The sequence below is a fragment of the Thunnus maccoyii genome, chromosome 18, assembly GCF_910596095.1.
Source record: "Thunnus maccoyii chromosome 18, fThuMac1.1, whole genome shotgun sequence".
Taxonomy (NCBI): Eukaryota; Metazoa; Chordata; class Actinopteri; order Scombriformes; family Scombridae; genus Thunnus; species Thunnus maccoyii.
The window spans coordinates 9895001-9908890 of NC_056550.1; the positions used below are offsets into that span (position 1 = coordinate 9895001).

Sequence of the window (13890 nt, forward strand, 5' to 3'; positions counted from 1 at the left end):
ACCGATCAGACACTAGAGGTTGGGAGGTTAGGTATGTTTGTCCTTTCCATCACAGCGTACTGCATTAAGCAACTGTAGCAACTGTGTCAATACAGTACAGCAGTATTCGAGACAACAGCATGATCAAATATAGACCAGGGACCATCACTCACACCTCACACACAGACACACACCTCAGGAGCTATGTAGTCTGGTGTTCCACAGAAGGTCTTGGTGGTGACTCCGTCGAGCATATTTTCTTTACACATGCCAAAGTCCGCTATCTTAATGTGGCCCTCGCAGTCCAGCATCACGTTGTCCAGCTTCAGGTCTCTACAGGAGGGTAAAACAACATCAAAGAGGAACAGCACTCAGTTTATGAACAAATATGAACCAAGGAGGCTCATCTTCTCTACAGTATATTGGCTTTTTTGTTCTGTAGTTAAGTGGGAGTTTAATAGTAAATGATGCACAGATTGATCCAAGAGGTAAAGTGACAGATACACCAACACAGATGACATATGTAAGTCAGATTCTCAGGCGGGGGGACTGCAACATTTGTAGGGGCAGATTCTCAGCTTGGTATTATAAACAGTAGATGTCAGTAAATTGTAGTTTAAGTCTAAAGGTCAAAACCCTCTTGTTGTCCCAAATATCACACATCAATCTTTAACTTCATCCCAGCATTTCTGATGTTACAGTGAATGCATCCCTTATCATCCATTAAAAACAATGTTCAACAGTTGGCTGTCAGTTTTTCTATCTTTAAAGTAGCAATTTTAGACTTGAATTTTTTTTTTTTAAAAAACTGCTCAGCTTTGGCTGAAATAAAACTTTTAAAGTACAAAGGCTTTGTTCAAAAGCAAGCAAAACAACATTACCTAGAAAATCATAAACCTACATTAAGTACTTCAGTGACTTCAGTGAAACAAATTTGTGTCATAAATTGCCTATTTTTCAAACCCATCATATTATAAAAGGTGTAAAATGTGTTTGGACTATTGCAATTTAATTTTTATTATTCATTTTGACACAATACATTTGGTTATCAGATCATCATATCATAAATGTGTGTTAAGAATTAAGAATCTCTGCCTCAGACGTCTGTCTGTATGTGCCACTGTGTGTCACTGAGAGAATGGCAGAGAATAAATAATAGAGAGAAGTATTGGTCATTGCATTAGTATAAACTCACTGGTGTAATTTTTATCAGGATATATGATTTGGGGCTTTACATGGAGTGATGAGAATCTAAAATCTGCTGTTAGTATTGATTCAGATGATATGTGATGTACAGTGTGTGACGCCAACAAACCTCTAACCAAAGGCCCAATGCATGGAGGTGACACTGTTGTTTAGGTAAAGACTGGGACTGAGTCTAATCTTAGCCGTACATGGTTTGGTGTAAATGTCATGTATTCACTATGTTGCGGTATGGATGTTACCTGTAGATGATACCCTTTTGATGTAGGAAGAACAGACCAATGGCTATCTCTGCCGCATAGAATCTACAAACAAAGAGAAACAACAAAAGTAATTAGAAAGAGGCTGAAGGAAAGAACAGAGGGAAAACGGAGGAATAATTTGTGTGTGTGTGTGTGTGTGTGTGTGTGTGTGTGTGTCAGCATAAAGGTCAGTGCTGTCTCTTCAAGGCCAGAGAGCAGCTGATAAGATCAACAGGAGGAGTCTGGACACACTGACCACGTACTCAACTATGTTTGCGTGTGTGTGTTTGTGTGGTCATGCGCGATCAATGTCTCTTTGTAAAGCGCACGTAAAAGATGTCAAGAGGCATTTTGAAGGCGAGGAGAGCCGTGCAGAACATGCAGAGCCTGTTTACAGCTTGTTGGATGTTTTATCTGTGATCAGAATGATGACCAGAGGGTGCGTCGCTGCAGCAGGAAGCTAAGCCAGCTTTAGGTTTTAGACACAACATAAATTTACAGGATATAAGGACAAGACATTGAGACAAAAGTTCAAGGCATCATCATCATCATCCACGGAGCAGAATATCTTGATTATTGTCTAATACATAAATCAAACACAGTAGAACGAATTGATGGCCTTAGATAAAAGAGTTCCTCACCCCGTTCGACTTGCCCTTCAGCAGTGTAAACCTTCTGCCAGAGGGAAGAAGCTGTAATTCCCTATAAAGCAGATGAAGGGCAAACTCCACCACGGCTCTCGCTTTACCGACAGCCCGCTTGTCAAATATGTCAGCCCGCTGGTTCGGCTTGACACCAGTGATCCCGCCAGCCACCTTAATTATATTCTGCAGTATACAGTATGCAGGTATTTTACCACACACTGAAAACTTTCAGGAGCTGCTGGATTACCTTCTTTTCTTTGAAGTTCCTCAGAGCAGCAACGTTCATCGGGGCGAACAACATATTTTACCCCGAGGCTCTGCTAGGATTGCTCATCCATCATCTCAGCCAGTCAAAAGTGCTGATGGCTTATTCAATATGATTTAAAGAAGCATTACCAAACCGATTGTGTGTAAGCACAGGATTGAGAGGGTTTTTTTTTTTATGATGGCTAAGAAGGTATCTTAGCTGTTAGTCTACAAATGCTGACTGTGTGTGTGTGTGTGTGTGTGTGTGTGTGTGTGTGTGTGTGTGTGTGTGTGTCTACTCACACAGCATGAGGCTCTTTGAACTTGCCGACCTGCTGAATCTGATACATGAGATCTCCGCCGTTGATGTACTCCATGACAAAATACAAACGATCCTACAGAGAGACAGAGGGGAGGACAGAGAAAGAAAGGTCAGAAAGTACATGTTCATGAGAGCGGGCGAGGTCACAGAGAAATGAACAATAATGATAGTGAGAAAAAGAAAGTGAGAGAAGAGAGAACAAGGGGAGATGTGGGAGATAAATTAAAGAGAGATACAGAGAAAATGACATTGGAAGAGAAAATGGAGGGATTAAAGATGGAGAAAGAAGAAGGAAGAGCACAGTGACAAAAAGGTGATTGGGTTGTCATCTGTGCATCCAATCAATCTTCAACTGAGGGAACACAGCGACATCAATTTAAGAGCCAATTCTCCTCCATTATCTACAGAAATTGCCAATAAGGTACAGTATGTGAGGGAGTGCGGAGGGATGTGGCCATGTGTCTGTTTGTGTCAGTGTGTGTTTTGGAGAAAACATTGTGTTATGGCTTTTAATGTGCATCTGTGTGAGTGTGTGTGTGAGTATGTGTGCCTGCACTGGCTTATAACTCTTATGAGCACTTGTCTGTGTGCAATATGTGCTCCATATATGTGTGTATGCACGTTATAATTGCCTGTTTGTGTGCGTGGGTAACTGCATAAGTCCCATATGTACGAAAGCCCTTCTCTGGTCAGAGAATTAGTGCTGAGAAGGATTAACACACTCACTTCTTGTGTATGTGTGTGTGTGTGTATGTGTGTAGGTCAGGTCAATTTTATTTGTCTAGCCTTTAACCACAGCTTCAAATGGATTCACAACACGTTATGTTCACTGATCAATGAAAACATGGACGTATGTGTGCGTTTATTAATTATGGGAATGTATATGACATGCACTCAGTGTTAAGGATGGGACTAGTGAGCTATATTTACTCCTCTGTTGACTCATCTTCTAGTGTAAGAAACTCATCTAGTGTAATATGGATTATACGTCGGAAGATGAGCATGAATCAAATATGAATCCGGCCTGTGTATTCCAACTGTGAGCTGGTGACAGCAGGCAGGGTGGCTGCTGTTACAACCACAGTGTTCACCAGCATTGCCACTGTGCCCTTCAGCAGGACACCGCGCTGCACCTCACTTCTGATAAAATATAACGTGAATGTGTCAGTTCAGCTTGCAAAGAATGAAGAAAGACAAAACATAGTTACGTAAAATGGGCAGGTTTTGAGTCACTGCGTGTTTTTGCAACCAACAAGTGCACATTTTCTCTTTAACAGTAAATAAAACTCTAAAATAAAGTGAAAGTTGATCTGTAGTTGTCTGTGGCTGCTACCCAAATTTGTGTGTGTGTGCCCAAACTTTACCTTTTAGAATTCTTAGAATATGTAATTAAGTACTGAGAGTAATGTTACAAAAAATAGGGCTGTTGTTTCTTGTAGGATATGAACATGTACTGGACCACCCACCATGCTCTGGAAGGTGGAGTGCAGCTGTGTTAAGAATGGGGGCTTTCCAGCCAACGCTAACACTCTCTTCTCCACCATGGTGCACTCCACATCATCATCCTGGATCACAACGTCCTTCTTCAGGATCTTTATAGCGTACAGATCTTCTGTCCCTTTACGCTCCGCCAGCATCACCTACATAGAAAGAGATGGAGAGACAGAGAGGATAGATTAGAAATACAAGGAAGATGAATTCATCAATATTCCAAATTTTTATGACACACAGTTCCTGTCACTCTTTTATACCACCATCACCTTGAAAGAAAGATGGAGGCAAGGAAAAGAGAGAGGCAGAGAGACAGGGGAAGTAGTGTAAAGGGCAGAGATAGAGGAATGGGATGATACAGGAAATCTTCTGACTTTTTTTGGGGTTAGACAGTCAAGGTAGAAATAAAGAGAGCAAGGACAGGGGGGAAAAGAGAGAAAACCGATTCATCACTTTGTAATGATGTCACCTGAGGAGAGGGAAAATATGAGAAACAGGAAGAAAAAGATAGGCACTACAGAGGGAAAAGAGGTGATTAAAGGTGATTATTACACAGTGTGACTACAGCTACCTTGCAGGTTTTTTTCTTACAAGAAATTTCTTTTATGTCTAATAAAATCTTAGCTGCAATCTATGTCAGACTGCATGATATAAATTTTGCTGCATGTAAAAAAATGCAGGCGGAGATGTCATCAACTTGCATCACCATTTTGTGCAAAAATGTAGCTCACGATGTCGTTTCTGCCAAAAATATTTTGTGTTATTAAAAAAGGAAGGAATAATAGACATAGAGAAAGATTATTTAGTGCTTCTGTGGGGATTCCATAATGTTTGGCTTCTCTTTGCCCTTCACGAACACCAGAGAGGAGAAAAAAAGTAGAAAAGAAAGAGGAGAAAGAGGGAGGAAGAGGGGATTATTTCCCATTTCTTTTTCAGGATCTTTAGGGCACACAGCGTGGGGGCGGGTGGAGATAAAGGAAGGTGGATGGGTGAAGAGAGTAGGATTTAAAAAGTGGAGGAAGCAAAAGGGCAGACAGAGAGGAAGGACAGAGGGAATGACAGGGAAAGAGATCGGCAGCAGTCAAGCAATTCAGAATCCTATTTGTTTAAATTGTGAAGTTCGGGAGCACATCTGGGAGTCACACACACACACACACACACTCATAATCTGCAGAGAAGGACAAGACAGATGCCTAGAATGCACCCACCATGAGATGACTGCCTCTGAATTGCTGTGCGTATGTGTGTGTGTGTATGTGTGTGTGTGCTCAGCAGTTTCAGTGTCTTGTATCCAAGGTCAGGCTCATGCTGCTCTCAGTCTCTAAAACAGAGAAGTAAATGTTTCTGTCTTGTCTTCCTCTCGCAGGTTTCTTGTTCACCATATCCTCCTCTCCTCTCCTTTTTCATCTGTGTTTCTTTCCTCTTCTTTCTCAATTTCTCAATACTCTCCTCTCCCTTTCTCCTCTCATCATCATACCTTCTTTCCTGAAGAATCCAGTAGCTGCTGCATATAGCAGGCCAAATGTGGGTCATGTCTCAACTCGCAGGTCGTCTCATAAAAGTTGAAGTAGGCCTGTGACTAGAAAGCCACTAAAGTCAAACTTTCTGGACTGAAATCTGTATGCGGGGGTGTTACATGAGTGTGTGTGTTGTGTGTACAGAAAGCCATGACATGGTAAATAAGGAGAGATTTGTGTTTAAAGTAGATTTTGACTACATTTATGGAAATTATTACATCTACCCTAACACTTAAATAATCAAATATAAATTAAATGTAAGTTAAGAAAAGCACTCTCCAAGGTTTCTAAAGAGCAAGAGACCCAGGACAATTTCAGAAACTGAGGAAAGTAGTACCTTATGTGAATTATCAGCACAGATACAGTCTCTCTTTAGCAGTCTATTCTGCTAAAACTAGTCGACTGACTACACAGCCTTCTTCTTCCTATCGCCCTAAAACTAATAAACGTACATATACATTTTATCTTAAAACAAGGCAGTGAAAAAGGCAAGAACAATGTGGAAGAAAAACGGCTGAGCTTTCCATTACATGGCTAGCATGGCGTGTTTGTACTTCCCACGAGGCTAATTGAGTTTTGGGACCTCAACAAAGAATCTTTCATCCAATCATATTTCAAATTTAAATCTTTTATTACATTTCTTATGTTAATTTGCATAAAGCAGAGGGTGCACTAAAAGATTTTTTGCAGCTGTTCAAGTCTTCTCAAGTTAAGCTGAGTTTGATTGATGTACTGATGTGTTTAATATACCATTCTTCTGGGGCAGCAAGATAGCCTAGATCTTAGAAAGACCATTGTGTTACTAAAAGGCCAGCTGACAGACTGTATGTCTGCAAAAAGCAACATGTGCTGTTAAGCGTCCACTACCCGCTTACTCGCTGTAAAAGGTGCTGTAGATGAGTGTCAGCTTCATGATGTAAATGGAAACCATATCACACTCATTATTCTTTCAAACCCCACCAAGAATAGTGCAATAAGACTGACCTTATATCCACTTCGTATTTTTTTTCCCCCCCACGAGATCGGAAACTCAGCAGCTTTGCTGTTTATGTCTTATAAATATTCAGGTATGATAATATAGAGGGGTTATTGGGTTTTGGATTCTACAGGGAGAGCAGCACAGATGGACAAAGAGACACACTTACAGTATATGTGTGTGTGTATGTGTGAGGTTGAAAATGTGTGTTTGCATAGAGGGCAACCACAGTTCATGAATGTGCGTTATAATCTTCAGCATTAAAGTTTAGATATCTATTGAAGTTGGATCTATGCTGGTGGTATCCTTTGACAAAAGTAGGCGTAAGTGTGAGAGTGTGTGTGTGTGTGTGTGTGCGTGTGTGCGTGCAGTCATCCCATATGGTGTCAGTGTGACTTTATGTAAATACAAACTCTATAAAGTTGAAACAGGGAGGAAGGACACCATCTGGCCCAAAGCTCATTTAATGCAGCCACAAGGACAAGACCAACAGAAGAGAAAGAAGACATGAAACAAGGTTTCATCAACAATCAGAATACTTCTGCAGACAAAAGATGCACAGGACACAAAGTAACAACAGGAGCAACAATATGTTGTTTAGCTTTTGCATGTCATCTAAGGCCATTAGCTGATGAATTTAGCTTCAGAGTTACATTTCATGATCTCAGCAAGGTTCAGTGACTCAATCAAGGTCATTTTGGTTGCAGTGTCATTCATAAACTGGCTACTGTACTATGAATTGTGGCGTGTCACTATTGGCGACGCTGTTTTACCCAAGAAAGTTGTTCAGGGTCATTTGACAGAAAAGCAGGCCTGAGGATATTAACTGTCATATGTCGTAAATGACGCCAGTGTGTTTTCTCTGCTGACCTTGCAGAGTGAATTTACGAAGGGGAAGCAAATGAAACCACACTCTACTGCACAACACTGCACCGCATGATGCTAGACTATGTTGTATTATTCTTAACTGTCATATATCATGTAGTGTATATATAGACCAATATCCACTGACTGTATGAGAGTAGCAGGAGATGGACTCAAATGCAGGACAAAGCCGTTGGTTACAACTGAAGAATAAGTCTTTTAATACTGAATCAGGCACGCAGGCACAGCAAAAAAAAAAAAGAACAAAGGATCCAACAAGACTGAACTGAAGACCAGGACTTAAATACTAAACTGACGAGGTGATGAGGTGCAGGTGGAAGAGGAGAACAGGAATAGAGCTGATTGGTCGGGGAAGACACAGGGAGCAGGGCAGGGCTAACGAGGATGATGCAGGGCAGGTGTGGAGGAAAATGCAGAACAGAGACACAGGAGGAAAAACTCAAAGCAGCAGAAAGCCAAGAAACCAGAAAACACATCCTTATAATAATCAACCGATAGCATAACCTACAAACTCTCTTATACAATCTCATGATGAGGCAGCTCCTCAAACATGGCAAACACAAATAACTCAAACCTACAGAAAAATGCCAAACTCCTCAGTCACATTTCGTAGCTAGTGCAAAAGCAAACTACAGTGTCCTGTACAAGAGCCTTCTCCCCCTCAGTCCAGTATAACAAACGGGGAAAAAGTCTGAGGGCATTTGGTGGACTGGTGGATAATGTCAACTAAGGAACATAGAGCCAGACTGTGACAGGATCATGACATGGAAGGGGTGTGTATTGCTGTCTAGCCCCACACAGATAGTCACTGTAGGTCACAGTGGGACTTCTTCGGGCTGCTAGTATGATTAAGTTAACAAAAATATTTAACCTTTATAATTACTATATTAAAACAAGCTTTTGATTATTCATTTTTGGATATATCAGAGTTTCATATGTCCACGTTGTATATATGCCAATGTGCTTTCTATTCCTAGCCAAGTGACATCTCAACTGCAGTTGCTGGGACAGTGATTAAAGGCTTTACAAATGGTTACATAGATGTAATATTAGCATGAAATCTTTCATTTTGATTTGATTTATGCACATGTATTGTTCACTGAGGGCCTGATTTACATGGAAAATGTAGTGTAAATGTGCTGAGTTCTTCATCAAAATTCCTTTCTGATTTGGTACAAAATAATATATGTTCATTAATAATTATTACTCTAAAGTATTAACTTATGGGTCTATATTTTATTAGATTCTGTATTTCTAGATAACTAATATGGCTACTGATATGATATTTTTTTGTTGAGACTACTCTATGCCTGCTATTGTTGAGAGAACAAAGATAAAACTATGTTCCTTTTCCCACCACAACCTTCCATGTGGCTCATGTAAATCTGTTTACGCATACTTTTCTCCTGCAAAACTCACTGTTGAAAATTGTGTGATCTTGGTAAATCCCTCAGAATACATCAATGTCTTATAGATAGATAGATAAATTTGTCCTCAAGGAGGAAATTCTTTTCCATAGTAGGTTCATACAAACACAAGTAACAACTAGTAAGACACAGAATTATACAGAGTTATACAAAATGCAGGATTACAGGGACACTTAATGTCACACTACAAAGACAAAGACATGGATTGACACTCTACACACCATAGGAGGTTACTTATTTAAAACTCATAAGGCTGTAGGAGCAAAGCTCTTGCTAAAACAGGCCTTTCTGCACATGGGTAGTTGGCCAGAAGGAAGGGGGGTAAAGTGCTGGTAGAGTGGGTGGTCTGGGTTTTGTGTGATTGTGAATACTTTGCAGATAAGGGATGAGGTGACACAATCGCATAAGTTTGGAGTGGGAATACCATTTAAATGAGTTATCTTTAAGAGTTTATTCTTATTGGTAGCTGTAAGCATATGGAGAAAACAGATGACACCATACTGAAGAACTGGCTCAATAATGCTACGGTACAGGAGAAGAAGAAGAAGGGGTCAGACAGAATAAATCTAAATCTAGGCCTGAGTGTTGGTTTGGAGAGTAAATAATACTTCCACCACTCTTATGACACTATAGATTAATGTTGTAATAAAATCAGTTATGTACAGTAATTATAAAAGATGTAAGCAAACTTAGGCTTTGAGTGGTGCTGTCCATGGTGCTGAAACTTAGACCATACGTTCACTTTACACATGAACGTATGTATGGTCACAGCATAAATCCAACTTCATACATGTGCGTTTATGTGTTTGTGCTTGAACACTTGTGATATGTGTGCATAAACACATGACAATACAGATCAGGAAGAAGCATGTGCTTGCTCGTGTCTGCCCATGAGATACGAGTGTGTGTGTGTATGTGTGTGTGTGTGTGTGTGTGTAAGTATCACACTGTAAGCATGTCCACAGAGAAACGTCATCAGCAGTATCGTGATGCAGATGTCCGTAGACACTGAGGCAGAAAGAGCAGCTCTGAAGGTACCAGCCTCCCACGCACACTCAGGAACCATTAAAATGACACACACATCACGTGAGTGCCTGCTTTTGCATGTACGTGTATGTGCATGTCTCTTTATTTCTGAAATACTAGTATTTCTGAAAGCTATTATTCACAGAATGTACTGGCATATGTATGTACCTAGTACACGCCCAATGGTGTGTGTGTGCGTGTTTCCACATTTTGTGTTTCTACAGAAGGTGCATGCTTCAGGAATCCGTGTGTATGTGTTTGTATATGTATGTGTTGGGTATTCCAGTAATGATCGACCCTCGACTCAGTCTCTCCACACTGACGCATCAGTGTTGCTTTAAATGCCTGTTACCATGGAAACAAGCAGCCGGCATACAGGTCTGGTACACAGACAATGGTCTCGCTCTCTCTTTCTGTCACTTTCCCCCCTCTCTCTTGTAGTGGATAAATCCAGGAATATAAGTAGAAGCTAAATTCTTTCAGAAACATTATGATATGTTAATCTAACAGTCTGTCTATGTGTGGATGCAGAATCACACACACACACACACACACACACACACACACACACACACACACACACACACACAATGACCTCTGACCTCAAGGCATAAGGATGTCAAGGAAACATTGAACTGGAACAAAAATCCAGCCTCTTCTCTCCAGTCATGGGAAGAAAATGGACAATTTTGGAAATTAATGACTTTGTGTCATAAATTTATGGACAAGCCACATTCCTCCCTGAGTGTCTCTCTCACTGTTCGTCTCTCCTCTAATTAACAAGGAATGTCTGAAATGGTCAGAAATGCCACTAATAATGTGTAACAATATGTATCTGGACTTGTCTAAACAGTGTTAACTTTTACTGTGTTTCAGAATCATGGAATTATTTTGATATTATGCTAACTCTGTTCAAAATCTGTTAATTTACATAGTACCACACAGAATCTAGTGAACGTTTTGGTAACTTTTAAGAGATGTGTGGATTTATTTGATATTAAACTACAAGCATAGTATTCAGCTATACTTTGAATGCTAGGATATTATGGAGACCTTGGATATGTTTCACTGTCACATAGTTTTAACTACAGATGAGAAAAAAGATATTGATTTCATTCTGTTTATTTGGTCAACAAATTTTGCAATTTTTATAACCTACAGCTATTCTATAGGAATACAATTATTAAATTGAAGACCAGTTTTCTCTTCACACAAAGAAATTCGTTACTAATCAAGGCGTTCTTTTCCAAAGAGCACCAAGGTTGCTATTTCCTCCAAAACACTACACCTACTAGACTATAAAAGTTTACAAGTCTTTGTCTGACTTGGCTTCTTTTTTTTCAGCTGGCGTGCTGATTGCTGCTGCAGTGTCTTCTGTGTTTTCTCTCGGCCTTGCCAGCAGTTATGGCTGTGTTGCATTTCAGGCGTTGTCTTTTTCATTTTTCCCTGAGAGCTGAAAGCCCAGAAAGAGACTAAGAAGACTGCAAAGATGCCAGAGCCATAAGCTAAGTACCAGTCTAGTCATTGCACACTGTTTGCCATTTGAACATCTATTATTTTTGTAATCTCCTATTTTTATCGTGTAGTTTAACTTTTTAAAGACTTTTCCCAAGAACCTCTTTTAGTAGTTAGAGCCCAGCTTCAACTCTGCAGACTGCAACTGAATGCCTCAAGACTGAAAACACACAACCCTGCGGTGTGTTTACGATGTGGCCTCAGCCAGTCTGAGCCCATCTCCAGTGTTGGATTCACCCTCCTGAGAAGCACTGAACAGAGCGCTCCACTGAACCTGCAGCTGTTCTCATCTGGCTGTGGCCTCAGCCCCCCTCCAAAAAAAAAAAACACCAAGTCTGCTTCACCCTGCTGCTCTCCGGGGTGTTCGACTCATCTTCATCCTCCATCAAGAAACAGTAGGGACTAACCATCTACCATGCATTCTATCTGAGAGTTGCTGATTTCTAAAATTAGTTGTTTTTATTGGTTTTAGTTAGTTATTTACCCCTCAGCGCGCCAACCCTCAATTTCATTCATTCATTCTGTTGGCAATAACTTGTTAATTTAATTTACCCATTCATTCATGCATTAATTCTAGTTGTATATATGCATTTATGCTTAGCATTCCCTATTCATCCCTATCCCTGGGTAGTTCAATAAATATCTTGCTTTATTGCCAAGTCATATTTGTGTATTCCTTTATAACAGAGATGGAGTTCACAATTTACAGATATTATAATTTTTCCTAATTAATTAATGAATTGGTTAATTAATCAATGGAGGTGGTGCCCCATATAATTTTACAAGTGCTTAATATTAATTTGCAAGAGTTTGCTACACTCTCTCTCTCTGCCTCTCCATCCCCGCTGCTCTAACCCTCGTTTACCCAATTTTCTCTCTCACTCCCCCTTCACTCTTCTCCCTCTTTCTGTTCCTTGCCTCGATTTTCATTCATTCACGTCAGTCTTCCCTCACCAAGGTTTTCCCCTCCTTGCTCACTCTCCCTTCTTTCATTCAGTCTGACGTTTTTACCTCTCTCTCAATTCATTCATGTCAACCTTGCCGCCGTGCTCTTACATCTCTGTCTCTCTCCCCTTTCATCGCTCCCTCCACTTGTCACGTCATCCTCTTCGCCCCTTTCCCTTCATCCATCTTTGTCTACTTTCGCTTCATCTCCTTTGATTCTTTCGATCTCTATCTTACCCTTTCTGTCCATCTTTTCTTTCCTCTCTCTTACCTTTGCGTCTCTGGATTCTTGTGCTCTAATACTCAGCAAAACACACACAGAGGTATTAATCATAACGCATACTGCACAGAGGAGCACTGTTTAATTATGTGTTTGCATCCGCATGATGGCTACCAAATACCCTGCATTCCTACAGTGCTTGGTTGTGTGTGTCCTCAGAAATGAATGCTTTGCATCTGCAATTAAGCCCATGAACAACAGGGCAGACTCTGAAAAACTGACATTGCTGGCATGCTTTGAAGAGAAACTAAGAAGAATATGTTGCTGCTGTGATCTTAAAGCAAGGCTATGCATCTTTTGAAAAAAAGACCTCCTTTTATAATTGAAAAATTGGCTTTATAAGAAATGAATTGCACTATTGTTCAAAAGCCAATAAGTACTTTATCAAGCCACCTGTGCAACTAGAATAAACATGTAGAAAAGTGATATTTTCAATTGCTTTGTCTGCACTGTCCCATCCACCGCTGGTATGTTTTACACAACCACAGCATGCTGGTTAAGCTAATAACACGAAAGCTGTCTGTATGCAGTCTAACTGTTTATCTGACTTTGCCACATATCTTAAAATTTTGCAAATTTTTGTAAACTTAGCTGCTGGCTGAGACAAACCAGTCCCTCCTCTTTACCAGCGGTACCTGCAGGCAGTGAATCACATCAGCAGCAGAGGGAGGAGAGCAGAGGACAGGAGGAAAGACTGCCTGCACACAGAGCAGCCGTGCACACGCCCTTTGAGTCAGGTTGTGGTTGTGGTGACAGATGGGTTGAATTTGTATGTTGTGTGTGGACTGTATGTGTCCCACACATAAACGATAAACGATCTGGCAACTTGGGTAACGTCAGACAAACATACAAAACATATGGATCCGTGTGTATGATGATTATTCATAATAAAGGTTGAGGGACATGCAAATTACGTGAGTTTCCCTGGAGAAACAACAAAATGGGGCGGGAGAGCCGGAGAGAGGATATATACAGGAGAAAAACGGGAGTGTTGGCAGGTCTGGCGTGTGCTAAGTTACACGGGTTTCTTTTAACATTAACAATATAGGAAACTTCTCAAGTGTCATCTTTGTGTTTATGTTGTGCAAAATCTCAGTGTCAATGTCATGCTTACATTTTCAAGATAGATATTCGGGTTCAGAGAGAACAGACTGATTTGCAGCATTTAACAGAGCAAAAAGGTCCCTAATCT

The 13890-nt window shown here is 40.5% G+C and overlaps 1 protein-coding gene across 2 annotated transcripts in view; it reads right to left on the minus strand.

Annotated features, from left to right (window-relative positions):
• Positions 1–13890, minus strand: part of LOC121883936 (protein kinase C beta type) — a 99410-nt gene that overhangs the window by 24918 nt on the left and 60602 nt on the right. For both annotated transcript variants that reach the window (XM_042392381.1, XM_042392380.1), the window contains exons 10-13: positions 4103–4276; positions 2618–2709; positions 1425–1487; positions 174–312 (exon numbers count right to left, since the gene is read on the minus strand). In XM_042392381.1, coding sequence (XP_042248315.1) covers positions 174–312; positions 1425–1487; positions 2618–2709; positions 4103–4276 — 468 coding nt within the window. The remainder of the gene's footprint in view (positions 1–173; positions 313–1424; positions 1488–2617; positions 2710–4102; positions 4277–13890) is intronic.